The sequence below is a fragment of the Rhincodon typus genome, chromosome 1 (genome assembly GCF_021869965.1).
Source record: "Rhincodon typus isolate 14 chromosome 1, sRhiTyp1.1, whole genome shotgun sequence".
Lineage (NCBI taxonomy): Eukaryota > Metazoa > Chordata > Chondrichthyes > Orectolobiformes > Rhincodontidae > Rhincodon > Rhincodon typus.
Genome location: NC_063332.1, coordinates 34,883,090 through 34,902,058, shown reverse-complemented (window position 1 = coordinate 34,902,058; position 18,969 = coordinate 34,883,090). Strand labels below are relative to the sequence as shown.

The following is an 18,969-nucleotide window of genomic DNA, read 5'->3' as shown; positions in this document are numbered from 1 at the left end:
ATTTCTGAAGAAGGGTCTAGGCCCAAAACGTCAGCTTTCCTGCTCCTATGATGCTGCTTGGCCTGCTGTGTTCATCCAGCTCTACACCTTGCTATCTCTAAAGTGGTGAGGAGTCTGGGACATGGAATGGTTACAGCACAGAAGGAGGATATTTGACACATTAATTCCACATCAGCTTTCTTCAAAAACAATTCAGCAATCCCCATTCCTATCCTTTTTCCCATAATTCTGCATGTTCTTTCATAACTTCATGGGGTTTAAGCAATCCTTTCTGAAAGATTTCAAAATTGAATTGCCTCCATCACACACATAAGCAATGCATTCCAGATCCTGTAAACTTGCTAAGCTAAAGGCATGTTTTCTCATTTTACCTTTGGTTATTTTGTCCCTAAACCCACATTCTTCGGCTTTTGACTCTTTGCCAAAGGGAGTAGTTTCTCCCTGTCTTGATTGCTCCTCATCTTGAATAGATTGGTACAGTGCAGAAGGAATCCATTCGGTCCATCGTGTCTGTACTGGCTCCTTGAGCACTTTGATTTAGTGCAAATCTCCTGCCTTTTCAACAAAGCCCTGCATATTTTTTCTATTGAAATAATCTTCCAATGCCCTCATGAATGCCTAAATTGAACTTGCCTCAACCACAATTTCAAACCCCAACTACCTGCTGCATGAAAGATTTTTCTTACCTCACTTTTTTTTTTTGCAAAACACTTTAAAATGAGTCCTTTTGTTCTTGATCTGTTTGCCAGTGGGAATGGTTCCTCCCCCTCCACTCTGTCCAGATCTTTCATGATTTTGAAAACTTCAATTAAATCTTCTCTTCACCTCCACCTTGTCAAAGAAAGCAGTCCTAACTTCTCAAACCTTTCCTCATAACTGGTATCTTATCCCTGAAACTATTCTTACAAACCCTTCAATTCTCTCTCATACATTCACATTCTTCCTATAATGTGGTGCTCAGGCATACTATACACAATAGCCCAGCTGAATTCTAATTAGGTCTTATATAAGTTCATCATACCCTCACAGCTCATCTACACTCTGTCTGCTTTTATACAGTCTAGAGTACTGTATGTTTTATTAAAAGCTCTCCCTACTGCTTTGCCACTTTTAATGATTTATGCACATATACCCAGGTCTCTCTGTTCTTGTGTACCCTATTAAAAGAAGTATCCTTTATTTTATACTCTCTTTCCAAGTGCATCACCTCATATTTCTCTGCATTGAGCTTCAGCTGCCACCTATCTGCTCAACTTGTCAATATCTTTTGATGTTCTATACTGTCCTCCTCACAGTTCACAATGGTTACAAGCTTTGCATCATCCACAAATGTTGAAATTGTCCAGATTAATTAACATATCAGGAAATGAATACTAACCCCTGGGGAACTCCACTACAAACTTTACTCCAACTTGACAAATACTCATTAACTATTACTTTCTCATTTCCCATCCCTCAGCCAGCTTTGTATCCATGTTGCTACTGACCCGTTTATTTCTTGATCCATAACTTTCCTCTCAATTCTGTTGTGTGGCACTGCATCGAGCACCTTTTAGAAATCCATGAATAGCAACTACACCAACAGCCTTCCCCTTATCATCCTCCTCTGTTAGCTCTTCAAATAATTCCATAAGTTAGTTCATCATGATTTTCCCATTAAATCTATGCTGGCTCTTCCAAATCAATCCACACTTATCTATGTAATTATTAATTTTATCTTGAATAATTGTTTCTAAACATATCCCTACAACAGAAATTTGACTGATTTGCAATTGCTAAGTTGATTTTTGCATTCAGATTCTTATTTAGTCTTGATATACTTTAAAAGATACAGCAAGTATCATACAAATATTTAAAACTACACAGTACCCATCAATGTGTTCATTATCTTCCTTACTTTTGTAATCTACGCCTCTATTTATTAGGCCCTGCAATCTGAATACCCTTCTAACCAATTTCTCAATCTCTCCTGTCACTTTCAATGATTTGTGCACATAGACACTGAGGTCTCTGTTCGTGTACCCCCTTCATTTATATTTTGTAACAAACCAATTTCATACTTCTTTGCATTAAATTTCATTTGTTATATGACCTCCCCTTCCACCAGCCAATCTGTCATCCTGATGTCTGTTACTATCCTCACAGTTGAGTGAAATTTACAAATTTTGAATCTATGTCCTGTTCACCCAACTCTAAGTCATTAATACGTATTAAAAAAAACTGGTCCTGTTTAAAACTCAACTTCAATATTGTGTCCAAGTTAGGAAGAATGTGAAGATGTTAAAGAGATGAAGGAAAGATTTCTGATAATTTTTACAGGGACAGGAAATCACTGTAACAAGGATATACTGAAGAAACTGGGGCTGCTCTCTTTGAAGAAAAGTAGGTTGTGGAGGAAAAGGTATTCACACTTCAAGGCAAAAAGCATGACGTGGTGTTAAAATGAACACTGTGCATTTGTCTTCACCTACAAATCAGATGCCGCCTAGGCTGTGGGGACAGATCAGTTATTAAGACGGTTTAAAATGGATAAAGGTGTTTTTGGTTTTGTTATAAAATATAAATGTTTTAAATATTTGTATGATACTTGCTGTAGCTTTTAAAGTATATCAAGACTGAATAAGAATCTTCAGTATCTGAATGCAAAGATTAACCTAGCAATTGCGAGGTATTTTAAGTGTGATGAAGCACCAACATCAGATGAGATGCATTCGAGGATCCTGAAGGAAGTGAGAGTGGAAACTGCAGAAGGACTGGCTCAAAGGGCACAATGGTCTACGCCTATTTGTAAGTTCATATGTTTCAATGACCTTATCTATATCATAAGTCAGAAGTGGGGATGCTTGCTCATGATTACACAATGTTCACCAGTATTCATGACAGCTCAGATGCTGAAGCAGTTGTTGTCCATATGTAGCAATACCAGGACAACATCCAGCCTTAGGCGGTGAAGTCACAAGCAACATGAACACTATACAAGTGCCAGGAAAGAACCATCTCCAACAAGAGAGAATCTAAGCATCTCACCTTTTTGGGATTATTGTTGACTAGAAATTGAACTGGACTGGCCATATTAATACTGTGGCTACAAGAAGAGTTCAGAAGCTAGGACTTCTGTTGTGAGTAACTCATCACTGGTGCCTAGTGCCTCTCCATCATTTGCAAAGCACAATAAGGGATGTGATGGAATATTCTTCACTTGCCTGGATAAGTGCAGCTCCAACAATGCTCAGGAAGCTTTACACCATCTGGGACAAAGCAATCCGCTTGGCTAACACTCCATCCACCACCTTCAACATTCACTCCCTTCACCACTAAGTAGAGTGTTAGAAATGTGTGCCATCTACAGGATGTACTGCAGTAACTCACTACAATTCCTCCAACAGCACCTTCCAAACCATAATCTTCATTAGCTAGATGGACAAGGGCATGAGATGCGTCGAGACATTAAGACGAGTAAGTTCCCCTCCAAACTGCACACTATTCTGACTTGTCACTGGGTCAATATCCTGGTTCTCCCTTCCTAGCAATATGGTGTCCCCACACACCATGTGCTACAGCAGTGATGAGCTGCCTTCTGGTACCACCTTCTCCAGGGCAATTACTGGATGGGCAATAAATGCTGATTTCAGAAACACCCACATGCCAAGAATTAATAATAATTTTAAAATATCAGGAAGAACAAAGCAATTTTGTTAGGAATGCAACATAAGCACAGGAGTTAAGCAGCTGAACAGAATACAAGGCTTGCATTGAAACAGGGATGGAGCAAAACCAGTTTGTCTGGCAAATTAGAATTACAATGTTTGGGGTTGAAGTAGCTGATGGTGACTTAAGTTTGATAAGAACAGCATACACAGGTAATTCTATACAACACAGAAGACATTTTTCCCATTATAAAGACCAAGGCAACTGCAATGTTTTCCTTGTCGAAGATGACGCAATAGGTTCAATAGCTTAATTTTTAGTCACACAAATAAAAAACAATTTATGTGCAGACTATATAACATGGCTAGGTTTTAAACTTTCAATTTTTATAGTCAGGAAAAGGTGCATTTGAGAATGATTTGAAACACAAAAATGAATGGGAAGTTGTTGTTCCATGACTTGTTGACGATTTTGTAGGTATACTACAGCTGATAATAGTTTTGTTCATTGATGTTATTTGCGCTGCCTTCCTCCTTTTTTAATTATGATATTTTAATTATTTGCAGCATTAAAGGTCTATGCTGAATGCAACATATTCAAGAGACCATAAAACAGCCATAGGAGCAGCAGGAGGCCATTTAGCTATTTGAATTTACTCTGCCATTTAATGAGATTATGGCTGTTCTGATAATCCTCAACACCTTTTCCTGCCTGATCTGTTGATTCCCTTACGGATTAGAAATATGTCTATCTGAACCTTGAATATTTTAATGATCTAGCCTCAACAGCATCTGCAGTGAAGAGTTGCAAAGATTGACTTCCTCAAAGAAAACCATCTTCCTCACCTCTACTTTAAATGGCTAATGCCTTATTTTGAGATTATGTCCTCTGGTCCTACAAGATCTCCACTGACGGGAAACAATCTCCCCTCATCTATTCTGTCAAGCCTTCTAAGAATCTTGCATGTTTCTATAAGCTTGTCTCTCATTCTTCTAAACTCCAAGGAGTAGAAGCCCAACCTATGCAACTTGTCCTCATAAGAAAATCTCTTCAAACCCAGAATGAGCCTAGTGTACTTTCTGTGAACTGCCTTCAATGCCAATGTATCTTTAGATAAAGGACCAAAACTGTGGAGAGTATTTCAGGTATGGTCTGGCTACTGGCTTGTACAGTTTTAGCAAAAACTGTATTTATACTCCATTCCCCTTGAAATAAATGTAATCATAACATTTGCCTTCTCTATTAGAGCTGAACTTGAGTGCTAACTTTTTATGCCCGATACACAAGGATCCCCAAATTCCTGTGTTCCAGCTTTCTGTGATCTTTCTACATTTAAATAATATTCAGCTTTTCTATTCTTCCTCACATTTTCCTACATGATATTCCACCTACCAAGTTTTCACCCACTCACTCAACCTGTATAAATTCCTCTATAGACTCTTTTGTGCCTCTCAGTACTTGCCTTTTCACCTATTTTTGCGTCATCTGTAAATGTGACATTCACTTTCCTCAGCCAAGTTACTTACAGAGACTGTAAATAATTGTGAAGCCATCACTGGTCCCTGTGGTGCTCAACTAGTGGAATGCTGTCATCCTGAAAATACCCCTTTACCTCAACTCGGTCTTCTGTTAGTTAGCCAATCCTCTATTTGTGCTAAGATACTGCCCCGAAACTATGGACTTTTGTCTTTAATAGTCTTATGTGTGGTATCTTATTGAATGCCTTTTGAAAATCCTGCTTGTTACCTCCTCAGAGAACTGTAATACATTTGTCAGGCATGGTTTCCCTTCATGAAGTCATGTTGACTCTGTTTGGTTATGTCATGCATTTCTAAAAACTTTATTAGTACATCCTTTATAATGGACTCTTAACATTTTCCCATGTCAAAAGACAGACTTTTAGATTCAAAAGAAAGGCAATTCACACATTCACAAAGTGGTCAATGAACAAACTTCACGGACGTCCTATTTGTTGAGCTTCATCTGCCCCAGAGTTGAACTTAAAATAAACTGAGCATTGGATATGCTAATAATGGAATAGCAGCCAAATATGCTATTAAACCTGACTAAGTAATCTACAGCAAACAAGGTTCACATTGCACATTTACCTCCTATATATTCTATATGAATCACATTACTTAAATCTCTCTGGTACTTTGATAGATAAAAACTTCAAACATAAATACATAGACAAACACACTGCTTAACTTCAGTCTTTCAGTAAGGTAGGATTTTTTTCAACAACAGAAGACAGAAGAGAAATAATTTCACACAGTGCATTCAGACTACCCTCCATCATTTTAATTCTGTCCTCCTCTCAGAGCTTTGCTTTGTAGTTACCTTGTTTGATCTGTCCCTGTACAGCAGTGAAAGACACTGGAGGGGAAGGTTTCCCTTTAGTCATCTCCAGGGTGCTTGGTTTCTGTGGTCTGCAAGGAATAACAATCAAATATTAATTACAGACTTTGAAACAGGTCAAGCCTTCTTGATGTTCAGGATTTGAAGCTCTACCATATCAGTCAAATGTTGTAAAATTTAGCGTCTACCCAGCTCATCAACAAATCACTAGATAACGAGAGGTTTATAGTTACAACCCATTTGATTTAAAAGCAGCACACAACTTAGAGAAAACTATTCTCCGCAGCAGTCCAGATTTAAAAGTTATTAAAATGGATACTCCAAATTACATGAAAAAAGGCATTTACTATTTCCTAAAACCGAATCAGTCAAGTCATGTTCACATGGTGTCCCGTAAGATACTCATTGTGAACACAATAATATCAGAAAGACAAGTTTAATGTTAGCATTTATTATAAATTTCCCAAATATACCATAAAGAAATAAATAATAGATAGACCATGAAGATTAGACTATCTTTTATGCCTTGGATGAAAAGCCAAAACTCTGATGTATTCAAATAAAAATGCATTTTTAGGGATAATATTTTAATATTGCCTTCCTGAAATTAAACCAATATAATTCTGGGAAAACAGAAGTATCACAGCCTTTTTTTTGGCTTTGTTGCTGTTTTGAACTTTACTCAAACTTTAATTGCAGCTTTGATAATGCAATAGATTTAGCTTAGTTCTCAACAAAAACAAATTTTTTTTCTGAAGTCTCCCTGCAATTTTTTTTCCATTAAATGTGTTGAAATGTGTTAGGGGGTTTGCTGTTTCACTTCTCTCAATTACATAGCTGCCAAATTGAAAAGATAACCATCATGGCTTTCAAGTCTGCCCTATATTAGCCGTACATAATGGCCTATGTGTAATATACTGTTTTATCTTTCTTGGAACATTAAGCATCAAGAAATACAGGTAATATGAAATGCACTATTTCATTTATTTTGTTATGAAACTTTTAAAACTAGTATGGACATTTAATTCTATAAATATTGAGTGTTGCTGAAAATGTCACACTTTCGTGAAGCTTTTTATCTTGCACTCATCAGGACAACTCACAAGAATACTAATGTAATGTAGAGGTAAAACAACATTTATAGTTTATAAGAGAAGAATAGTTTTGGTTTACAAGTGGACTCTGATTGGTAGAGGTGTTGTCATGGAGAATGCAGCAGATGTGATAATTGGTGGTTAAATGTCAGGCTTCATTTAAATTCTGATTGTTCAAGCATTCTTCAGAAAAATGAACTAGATAATGGTTTGATTTCACCTGTTTTGTTGCACTGAAATAGGTGCAGTGTTAGTTTTAAGTAGGTGCTCAAGTCAATGTAGTTTCTCTTTGAAGCTGTGCAATTCTTGTTGCTATTACTTAATGGAACCTGAATTATTTGTGGGCAAATTTTGGCTGCTTCATGCAGAGCTGGCAATCTTCCACAAAATCAAACATTAGGTGTTTAAAATTTCAAATCTGGCATTCCAGGAAATTTCCTGAAGGATACAACAAAGCCACATTTTGGGCAAAATGTTCCTATTTACGGTGACCTGCATTGGTCGCTTGTTGATGCACAGCAAGCTACACCTTACAAACTTCCATTTCCTTTTGTGCGTCCTCAATTTGGTTTGATTACAATCACTCATACTGTAACCATTAAAATTCTGAAATATAAAGTGTGAATACTTCACTCAATGCATAAACCTGTTCAGCAATACTCTACTAAGGAAACATACTTGGGTCAGATTCATATAACACTCATGTAAAAGAGCTTCACAGTCCTGTACAAAAGGGAAGGTGGAAATCAAGTCTGGAGGAAATTTAGCCAACTAAAATTTCAACTGAACTGAAAAACACGACATTTTTTTAAAAATTAGAAGTAAGGAGAACAGAAAGGTACATGGCTTTGGAGTTAATTCCAGGCATCAATGGAATGGCAAATAAACTAATCTGATAAGACGGCGTACAAACATTAAATTCAGCTGGAACATATGGCTAGTGAAGTTTCTTCACAGAATGGGTGGAAGGATCCATAAAAATCAAAAGCAAACTTGCATTTACACAGTGGAGGTCATATAGAGTAGAGTTACAAGATTAGTTCCGGTTATAGGGAACTGTCCCATAATGAGAGGCTGAGTGAAGTAGGCCTGTTTTCTCTGGAGTTTACCAGAATTAGAGGTGATCCCATTAGTGCACTAAAGATTTGAAAGGGCCATGATTGGTTAGACATGCAGAGGTTGTTTCCTGCCTACAGAGTCTGGAATACAGGGGAAGAGTTTCAGGATAAGAGTTTGAACATTAAGACTGAGATAAGGAGAAACTTCAAACGGTTTTGAATTTTGGGAATTCTCTGTCTAACGGAAACATGGGTTCTCCATTGATAATTATATTTAAAGCCAAGAGAGATAGATTTTTGGTGTCTCCAAGAATCAAGATACCTGGGGAGCAGGCAGGAAAGTGGAATTGAAGATCAAGATCAGCTACGATTTGACTGAATGGCAGAGCAAGTACAACAGCTTATATGGTCTACTATTATTCCTATCTCCTGTCCTTTCATTGCCTCAGGATGCCTCAAAACACTTTGCAACCAATGCCTTTCATTCGAAATGCAGCTTCTGTTGTGTGTGAAAATCTCAGCAAGCTTTCACAAATAAGAATTGAATAACTGATTACTTGTTTTATGTGTTGGATTAGGATAAATCTTCACAACAACTCCCCTGTTCCTTTTCCAACTAAAGAGAGCAGACATGACCTCAGTGCAATGTCTTATGACAGACAGTGGAGTATTTCCATAAATGTTATTACATCATAGAACAAAAGATTGCCTCATTCTGGGCAGTAATCATGCTCTGTGCTAGATCTCTGGAAGATAGAACTCACCAGGTTACACTCCCAGTCATTTTCTCTTTAGCCTTGAAAATGTTGTTGCTTTTGATAATTATCCAACTCTTGTCTGAAGACTTCAATTGAATCTGCTTTCACCATAAACTCAGACAGGACATTTCAGATCCTATCCATGTCAACATTATTTCTTTTACCAATCGCCTTCACTGGTGTCCTGTGCTTCTTGACCTTACTACCAGCAGGCATGAACCACAGAAACTGTTATGTGCTACAGCAGGTAACCAGGAAAGCAAATAGTATTTTAGCATTTATTGTTAAAAGAATAGTGTAAAATTAGGGAAGTGTTGCTGCACCTGTCAAGGGAATTGTGAGATGGCACCTGGAGTACTGTGTAGGATATTGGCTCCTTTTACTCCAGGAGGAACATCGTTGCTTTGGAATCAGTTCAGAAGAAGTTCATGAGACTGATTCCAGAGCTGGTTTGTCTTATGAACAGAGATTGAGCAGTTGAGGCCTATACTGTCTGGAGTTAAGAATGAGAGGAAGTCTAACTGAGGTGTGTATGATGCTAAAAGGGATTGACAAAAATAGACACAAGAGAGAATATTCCTCATGTGGGGCACTCTAGAACAAGAGGTCATTGTTTTAGGATAAGGACCATCAGACTTAAAACAGAAATAAGGTGAAATTATTTCTCTCAAAGGTTATGAATCTGTGGAATTCACGACCCCAGAATATGTGGGGACATTACATAAATTTAAGGAGGAGATAGAGTTTTAATTAGTAATAGATTGAAGGACTGTGGAGAGTGGGCAAGAAAGTGGAGTTGAGACCAAGATGAGATCAGGTATGACTGTATTAAATGGCGCAGCAGGCTCAAAGGACTAAATTGCCTACTCGTGATCCTAGTTCTTAAATTCATCTTACGAAGAGAGATTGAGAAAACCAGGTTTGTATTCCCTAGAGTTTTGAAGAATGAGAGGGGAGCTCATTCAAACTCAAAATTTATTCAGGACACAAAAGGGTGAGTGTGAACAGAACATTTTCCCCAATTGGTGACTCTAGAAACAAGGACCATAATTTCAAGAGATAACAAGGTGTGGAGCTGGATGAACACAGCAGGCCAAGCAGCATCAAAGGAGCAGGAAAGCTGACGTTTCGGGTCTAGACCCTTCTTCAGAAATGGGGGAGGGGAAGGGGATTCTGAAATAAATAGTGAGAGAAGGGGTGGCGGATAGAAGCTGGATAAAGGAGAAGATAGGTGGAGAGGAGACAGACAGGTCAAAGAGGCGGGGGTGTAGCCAGTAAAGGTGAGTGTAGGTGGGGAGTTAGAGAGGGGATAGGTCAGTCTAGGGAGGACGGACAGGTCAAGGAGGCGGGATGAGGCTAGTAGATAGGAGATGGGGTGGGGCTTCAGGTGGGAGGAGTGGATAGGTGGGAGGAAGGACAGGTTAGGGAGGCGGGGACGTGCTGGGCTGGTTTTGGGATGCGGTCGGGGGAGGGGAGATTTTGAAGCTTGTGAAGTCCACATTGATACCATTGGGCTGTAGGGTTCCCAAGCTGAATATGAGATGCTGTTCCTGCAACCTTCAGGTGGCATCGTTGTGGCACTGGAGGAGGCCCAGGATGAACATGTCATCCAAGGAGGGGGAGTTGAAGTGGTTCGCGACTGGGAGGTGCAGTCGTTTGTCGCGAACCGAGCATAGGTGCTCCACAAAGCAGTCTCCAAGCCTCTGCTTGGTTTCCCCGATGTAGAGGAGGCCACATCTGCAACAGCACATACAGTATACCACATTAGCAGATGTGTAGGTGAACATCTGTTTGATGTGGAAGGTCTTCTTGGGGCCTGGGATGGGGGCGAGGGGGGAGGTGTAGGGGCAGGTGTAGCACTTCCTGCGGCTGCAGGGAAAAGTGCCAGGAGTGGTGGGGCTGGTGGGGAGTGTGGAGCGGACAAGGGAGTCACAGAGAAGATAATTTCAAGATGAGTGGCTGGCCATTGAAGGCTAAGATGAGGAGAAATTCTGTTTTGCTCAGATACTGGGGAAACTTTGCAATTTTCTACCCGAGGTCTGTGGAAGCCGAATCATTCAGCAGGTTCAAGACAGCAATCAATAGTTTCCGGAGACCAAAGACATTAAGGTTTATGGTGATATCAGCTTCCTATACCTATGAGGTCAAAGTTCAGGCATGATCTAATTGAATGGCCGGGCAGTCTCAATGGGCTGAATTGGCCAACTCCAGTTCCTATGTATTCTGACTAGAACCCTCACTATTTTGCAAACCTCTACCAAATTTCCTTCTAATCACAAGGATTAAAGACGCCATTCCCACAACACACAGAACCAACGTGGTTTACAAAATACCATTCAACGACTGCCACAAACATTACATCAGACAGACAGGAAGGAAACTAGCCATCAGAATACATGAACATCAGCTAGCAGTAAAACGACATGACAAACTGTTCTCAATATCAGTACACTCAGACAATGAAGGCCATCAGTTTAACTGGGACAACATAACCATAGCAGCCCAAGCCAAACATGGACACGCACTGGAATTCCTAGAGGCACGGTTCTTAACCCATAATGCAATCAACAAACATGTGGAATTAGATACCATATATAAACCCATACAGATCAACACCGGAAATGACACTGCTCACCATAACGGACCAGACAGTATAACTTCCATACGGAGTAGAATAACATCGCTTCGTCGGAGGCCTCATTGATGATGTCGCCTAACAAGGTGATGAAACGTCTGAACAAAAACAAGCCCAGCTCGGCGTGCAAGTCAACAACCTCACCCATAACCCGAGCTACAAATCTTTGCTAAAACATCCTCTAATTTTCTCTTTTCCAAGAGTAGCCCTTTCCCCTCTATCCACACAACTGATTTCTGAATCCACAGAACCACTCTTCTCTATGACCTCTCTGTCTTCATATTCTTCTTGAAGCATAGGATACAACAGTCAAGGGTGAACCACGGTTTCATACAGCTTCATCATATGTACATATTTAAGGCTGAGATAGATAGATTCCTGATCAGTAGGGGAATTCAGGGTTTGTGGGGAAAAGGGTAGGCAAATGAATATGAGGAGTGTCAGATCAGCCATGATCCTATCGAACGATGAAGCAGGTTCAAGGAGCCAAATGGCCTATTCCTAATGGTCTTACGTATACTATGCCCTTGCCCTTGCCCTTATTTATAAAGCCCAGTATTTTGTGCACTTTATTAACTGTATTGTTAATTACTTTCTCAACCAGCCCTCCAACCTGCAAGAGATTTGTACACATAGAACATCTGAGAAACACAGAAATAAGAGTAGAAGTAGACCTTTCTGCCATTCGTCATGATCACGGTTGATCATCCAACTCAGACTGTTCCTACATTTCCCCCATATCTTTTGATTCGTTTGACTCCAAGTACTATATCCAATTCCTTCCTGAAATCATGTAATGTTGTGGCTTTGACAGTTTTCTGCGGTAGCAAATTCCACAGTCTCACCACTCTCTGGGTGAAGAAATTTCTTTTTGTGGGTTTATTCCATACCCTCAGACTGTGACCCCTAGTTCTGGACTCTCTGGTCATTGGGATAATCTTCCTACATCTACTGTCTAGCCCTGTTAGAACTTTACAAGTTTCCATGAGATTTCCCCCATCAGTCTTCTAAACTTGCGTGAATATAATCCTATCCCATTCAATCTCTCCTCATAGGTCAGTCCCGCCATCCCAGGTAAACCTTTGCTGCATTCCCTCTATAGCAAGAGCAGCCTTCCTCAGATAAGGAGGCCAAAGAGAGGCAACAAACCATTTTTCTTCTTTACTGCTCGCTGCACTTGCATGCTTACTGGCAGCAACTGGTGTAAGAGGATACTCAGGTCTCGATGCACATTCCCCTTTCTCAATTTGCAACCAAATAATAAACCTGCCTTCGCTATCAAAGTGGATGACCTCACATTTAGCCACATTTGCCATACAATTGCCCACATTACACTGAACATTTGCCATTTGTCTGCTCATTCTAATAGTCTATCAAAGTACTGATGAAATGTATTGCTATCCGCCTCACTTTTCACAATACTTCCAAGTTGAGAGTCACTCAAGTTTTAAAATTGTGCCCTCTATAGCAAAGTTTACATTAAGAACATACATAAAGAATTTTAGAGGACCTAACATAAACCCTGGGCAGAATTCTACAATATATCTTATACATGGCCCGATTGAGGTATAAATACCACTTTTTGCTGCTTAAACTGTCCCACTATTTCTCCTATTACCTTGTTATTATTAATATGCTTATGAAAACCTTTTGGATTCTCTTCCTGGAGTGCCTCCAGGATCTTCTTACATCTTTGCCAGTTGCATTACAATTCTGAACATTCTCTATTCATCCTGTTTGCTAACTGCATTACCCACCTAACATCTGGCATATTCTCCTTGACCAGACTCAATGTCACTATCATCATGGATGCCTGGATCAGTCTGTCCCTATCGCACACATGGAGATGTACTTGGTTATAAATGAACTCAGGCAGAAAAAAGAACTTACCAACATTAGTGGCTTGAGTGGCAGGGATGGATTGGAAGGTGGATAATTGAATGTAAAGAAAGCAGGCATTGATAATGGATTAACATATCGGTAGTAACATTGAGGTGAAGATCAAATAACAGAAGGATTCCAGCCCACACAAGCCTGACTGACAGCCGGGTAGTTATCAGATTTACGCGTAGGTGATGCTGGAATTCAGAGAAGGATTCTGCACAAATGAGGATAGGTTCTGCAGTAACTGAATAAGTCGTAATTTACAGGGAAAGTGTAAAATAGAATAGCAGTGCAGAAATAGGGTGAAATCAAATGGTATTTCAGAAAGGATGGCAGGCAGAATTGATAATGGATCACAGAGATAGAAGGAAGTTAGCCTGAGAACAAATAATGCATCGAGACTCCACATCCCTGGATTCAGTCCAACACAGCCACTGGGTAGAAGGGGAGAAGTCTGAAGACGCTGGCCAAAGACCAAAAGGAATGGTCTTTTTCCTTTGTTGATGTTAATTTCAATTTATACAGAACTCAATGCATACAATATTAGTTGGACAATGTGAGGGTAACCTTGAGACCAAATGAAGAAGGTGGAGTGAAAACTTGAATTTTAATGTAAATATTGGAGTTGCTGACATACTTAAAGATAATAAGGGGTAGAAAATAAAAAGGGAATGAACCAAAAGATAATGGTCGCCATTCTTCAGATTTGGCTGCACAGACAAAAGGGGCAATAAAGAAAAAGAAAACAGAGTCCATGTGGGCAATTACACAGGTGCACGTGGAACCATTGAAAAGCAATGCTAGGGAGACAAACTGTAGAAAAATATTACAGCAGAAGATATTGTGAAAACAATGGAGAGGTGAAGTTGTAAAGATATATCACGTCATAGCCCTAGGCAGGTAGATATTGACTGTAATGCTGACCAACACACAATCTGAGTGGCGAGGTTGGGTCACATGTTAGATTTCAGAGTCACAAATGGGAGCTGGGGAAGTAGCATGATGAAACAAGAAAATGATTAAACAGAGGTAAAGGGATGGCTGAAGATAGGTCACAGTTGGCAACAATAATCAGAATGTGTGACCTGTTCCTTAAACCTTTTATAGAAAATTACCTCTATACACAGAATTAATTTTGAAAATAAACAGATTCAACTACCAAAGTTCTGAAATCATGATTGAAACAACTTTAACTCGCAATACTTTTCCATGAAAAATTGATACTCCTCAGAATTTACTTTAGTTGCACAAGAACAGAGATGATTCACACCTTTGTGGTAATTTTTTCATGTGCTCTCCGATGAAGGTGGCATTGGTCATACTCATTAATGTATTGGCTAAAGAAATGAGAGAAAGCAGGTGTTGGGTTGTGACAGCCCTGGACACATTGTATGCGCTGTTTCCCAGAACTCGCTTTTTCCCTGTTTCAATAGCACCATCTAGTGATTTGCAAGTAGTCTGTTTGAAGCCAGGAAGCATCAGCGACATATGTCCTCCTCTTGACAGCAAACCAAAAGATACAGGACAGTGAGGTTTTAACATGCCAAGACGGATGAGGCAAATCTCATCTAAGCCTTCATTCAACCCCCAAGCATGAAGACAGGACATGAATAGCTTGGCAGTGTCCATTGTTAGGTTATACTCTAACAGTGTGAGTGGCTTTGATTTGCTGCCCTTGCATTCTGAGTCACTCTCTTCCCTCTTCTGCCTCCTCATCTCATCATCATCGTCTTCATCATCATCCAGCAAATGCTCCTTAATATTCTCTTTGATAGTTTCCTTCACTTGTTGGAAGAGGACAGCTGCTCTCTTCCCAGTCAGGAAGGAACTGCTTTTGTCTGTGCTGCCTGGTGCTTTCTGAAGGCTCTCTGGGGAAATAAGCGTGGGATTGGGTCTGGATGCTTCCTCTGTTAGCAACTGGATGATCAGAGCTTCCACATCAAAGAACAATATATGGATATCTGGATCTGTCAGGTTGGTCTTCATGGCTTGAACCATTAGGGCATTATGGGAATACTTTGGTAAAGCTCCCTAAAGAAATGAAAAACAAACAAAAATAAATTATTGTACACAAAAGTTCATGAGTAACAAACTGAAGATTTCAAAGAAAATGTTTTGCATTAAATAGTTCAAACAAGCTCTGTCTCTCGAAACCGCTCATTAAATGAATGGGTTGACCAAACATGCCTGCAAAAATACATGAAGGAAATTAGAGGCATTACAGAACAAAATGATCTTTCTATTAATTTCACCTCGCACAACAGAACACATCATCATACATTTTGCATTTGGTCTTCCACAACAATTTAAGCTCCTGAGAACATCATGTGCAAAGTATATCCTCACCAGCACAGGGGTAAAAACAAAATCAGCTTTTTGAATCTTGAGCTAAAAGTTATCAGTTGTTGTCCGAACAGGTGAAGGCCTGGAGAAGCAAGCAGCGAGCTGGGACTGCCAGGTACCCATGAAGAATTCCATATCAGAAACTAGCACTCGCTAGTTTTTCTCCATGCATGGTGAATACTAAATTCCACATAATTGAAGTTAGACTAGGCAATAATCAGATGTTAATGTATACATCTGGCCTCTTGCCACTTACCAGTGAAATTTTCACATCGACATTAAAACATTAAGTGGCAAATTGGATATTTTGGCACTCAACATCAAGATATTTATTTTTCCAATCACAGCATATTTTACCAACTGACTCACCACTAGCCATATCATTTAGGGGTCTGGGAGATTCTACTCATTACTTTTTATTTAAATCATTATCTAATGCCCTCTTGAATGCCTCAATTGAGCCTGCCTCTACCACACTCAGGCATTGCATTGCAAACCCAAACTACCCACTGAGTTTTTTCTCACCTCACATTTTCTTCTTTTGTAAAATACTTTAAAACTGTGCCCTCTAGTTCCTTTTATGAGTAGAAACAATTTCTCCTATCTATTCAGTCCAGATACTTCATTTTGAAAAACTGAAAAACTGAAAAACTGTATCACATCTCCCTTCAACTCCTTAAATTTATATTCTTGTGAAATGTCCCGCTAATTACAAGAAGAAAATCTTTAATGAACTGTTTCTTTTTCAGCAATATACAAATAGAATTATGCAGGGAATTTTACAACAATGTACAAATGCATTAACATAAACATAAATTATTGGCCAATTCTGGATAACTTAGAATGCCTTCTGTAACTCAAAGCAGTTTTGGGTCTGTAGCCATCATGTCCATACTGGAGCAGTGAACATTCATTGGGAAATGGGAGAATGATATTAAATAATAACAGCAACAGAGATTGAAAATCCCAGAGTTAGGGCAATCAGGTTAACCGACAAGAGAGAGGAAAAATAATTGCTCTGCATGCCTGTTCCTGCAAACCAAATCTTTGTATACTTTCTGATTTCAGTGTTTCCATCGTGAAATTATATAAATCAATACAAAAAAAACTAGAAGATAAATAATTATATTTGCACCTCTTTCCTTAGTTTCTAAAATGTTTCAAAATCACTTTCCCATACCTAGTGATCTGTAATCCTTCAAAGAGATATAATCTATCTACTTCAAAACAGAACTTTGGCAATGTTTTAAAACAATTAATAAACATGCCAAAATTCTAAAGTTTCTGAAGAGACTCGAACCAAATTCTTGCTCGGTAAGTGTGAGGTGCATAATTAATAATTTCTAATTTGATCTTGTAAAAAAAAGATCCTTTGTACACTTTCAACACTTCCCCTTCAATAACCTGAGGCTGTGACAAGACACCAGTACACTGGGGCTTCAATTGTGCAATGAAGTCCAAATTCAGACTGCTACTTAAGTCATCAACCAGCATGGATCAATGTCAGCTTTTCCTAACTTTCTAGTTCATGGAATGGTTACAGCTCAGAGGGCAGTAATTTGGCCCACCACATTCATGCTGGCTCGCTGCAAAGGTGACAGAGTCCTTTCCCCAGAGTCCTGCATTTCTTTCTACTATCTGGTGTTTATCCAATATTCTTTTTCACAGATATGCTTTTGCTTGACAAAAATAAAAATGCAAATTGATGGAATTAAGCATGATAATATGAATGCAAAATTTGCTTAGTGATGAGAATCAACAACCAGAGGTGGATAGATGTTTTATTTTTACACTGGAAGGTGGTTTGCACTGGTGTTAACTCAAGATTAGTTCCGTGTTCATTCCTCTTTTTAATTTTTGTAAACAACCTAGACTCAGTATAAGCAGCATCTCTGAACAGGTTGGTTAGAAAATATCGAGCAGCATTATAAAATATGCAGATGATCAATCTCATAACATTTGGCAGTAGCAAAGACACTTTTGAATTTCAAGATAACAGGCAGCACAGTGAAATGGGCTGAAGAATGACACACAGAATTCAATATGGAGAAATATAAAGTGATGTAATTTGGAAGAATAGATGGCAAAAATGACAGAGAGAGCAAATTCTCCATATCTGTATTCACAAACTTTGAAAGGTGAGATGACACATTACTAAGCTAGTTAGTAAAGCATGAGTTTAGAATTGGAGACATAGAATATAAAAGCAGACACCATGCCAGAACTTTATAAATCATTGGTTAGGCCCCAGCTAGGTAATAGACATTTCTGATCATCACATTGCACACAAATGAAACCAGAAAGTGTGTTGAGGAGTAATTTCAATTGAAAGCGGTTGGTTTAAGTTAGAACTGCAACAGAGAAGTTTAAGAAGTGGCCTAATGAAGATCCTCACAATGACTAAAGATTTTGATAAGAGTAAATGAGAAAACCTACTCATACCCTGCTAGCAGGTGAATAACCAGAGGCCAAAGACTTGCATGTATTGGCAAAGACTTTATAATCTGGGTGCCATCCCCATTTTGCACAAATTGCACACAAAACTGGCGCTTTTAAAGGAATCAAAGCTTTTTTTTTTTCCTTGTTTCCCCCTGAAACTCACATGCATACTGTCAATTATAAAACCTCCCACTATCTGGTGCGTTTTGGCAGCATTTTGTGTTAGCTTTGTTTTCAATACAAGTAATCTGTGCAAAAAAAACCTTGATGTTTTTAAGACAGGCAACCTGGTGCAGATTTATTAATACCACAGGCTATGGTAGCATGGTTACGTTACCAGGCAAGTAACTCAGATGTCTGGATTGATATTTCAGAAACATGAATCAAATTAGTTAAATAAACAAGTCTAGGATTAAAAAGCTATCAACAGTAATAAATGAATCGATGTAAAAACTCATCTAGTTCACTAACGTAATTCAGGGAAGGAAGTCAGATCCTGAAAGCATTTAGTCATTCTACTCAAAATAATAGAACTGTTGTACAAACCAATCTCAAGGTCAATGTGTACTATTATGTGCAATTGGGTCAGTTTACACCAAAAAAGTAGAGATACACTGGAAACATTATCATGGGGGATGTCAGGTTTTAGAGGACTGAATTGTGGAGATAAGTTCTCTGTGCCCTTTAAAAATAATGAAAGGGGGAAGTAAGCAAGTGAATTTGGACAAATGCACACATAAGGACTGTAGTAT

The 18,969-nt window shown here is 38.9% G+C and overlaps 1 protein-coding gene across 1 annotated transcript in view; it reads right to left on the bottom strand.

Annotated features, from left to right (window-relative positions):
• Positions 1–18,969, bottom strand: part of LOC109928323 (WD repeat-containing protein 7) — a 375,400-nt gene that overhangs the window by 219,502 nt on the left and 136,929 nt on the right. The window contains exons 16-17 of the mRNA XM_048604178.1: positions 14,706–15,466; positions 5,989–6,077 (exon numbers count right to left, since the gene is read on the bottom strand). Of these exons, the coding sequence (XP_048460135.1) occupies positions 5,989–6,077; positions 14,706–15,466 (850 nt within the window). The remainder of the gene's footprint in view (positions 1–5,988; positions 6,078–14,705; positions 15,467–18,969) is intronic.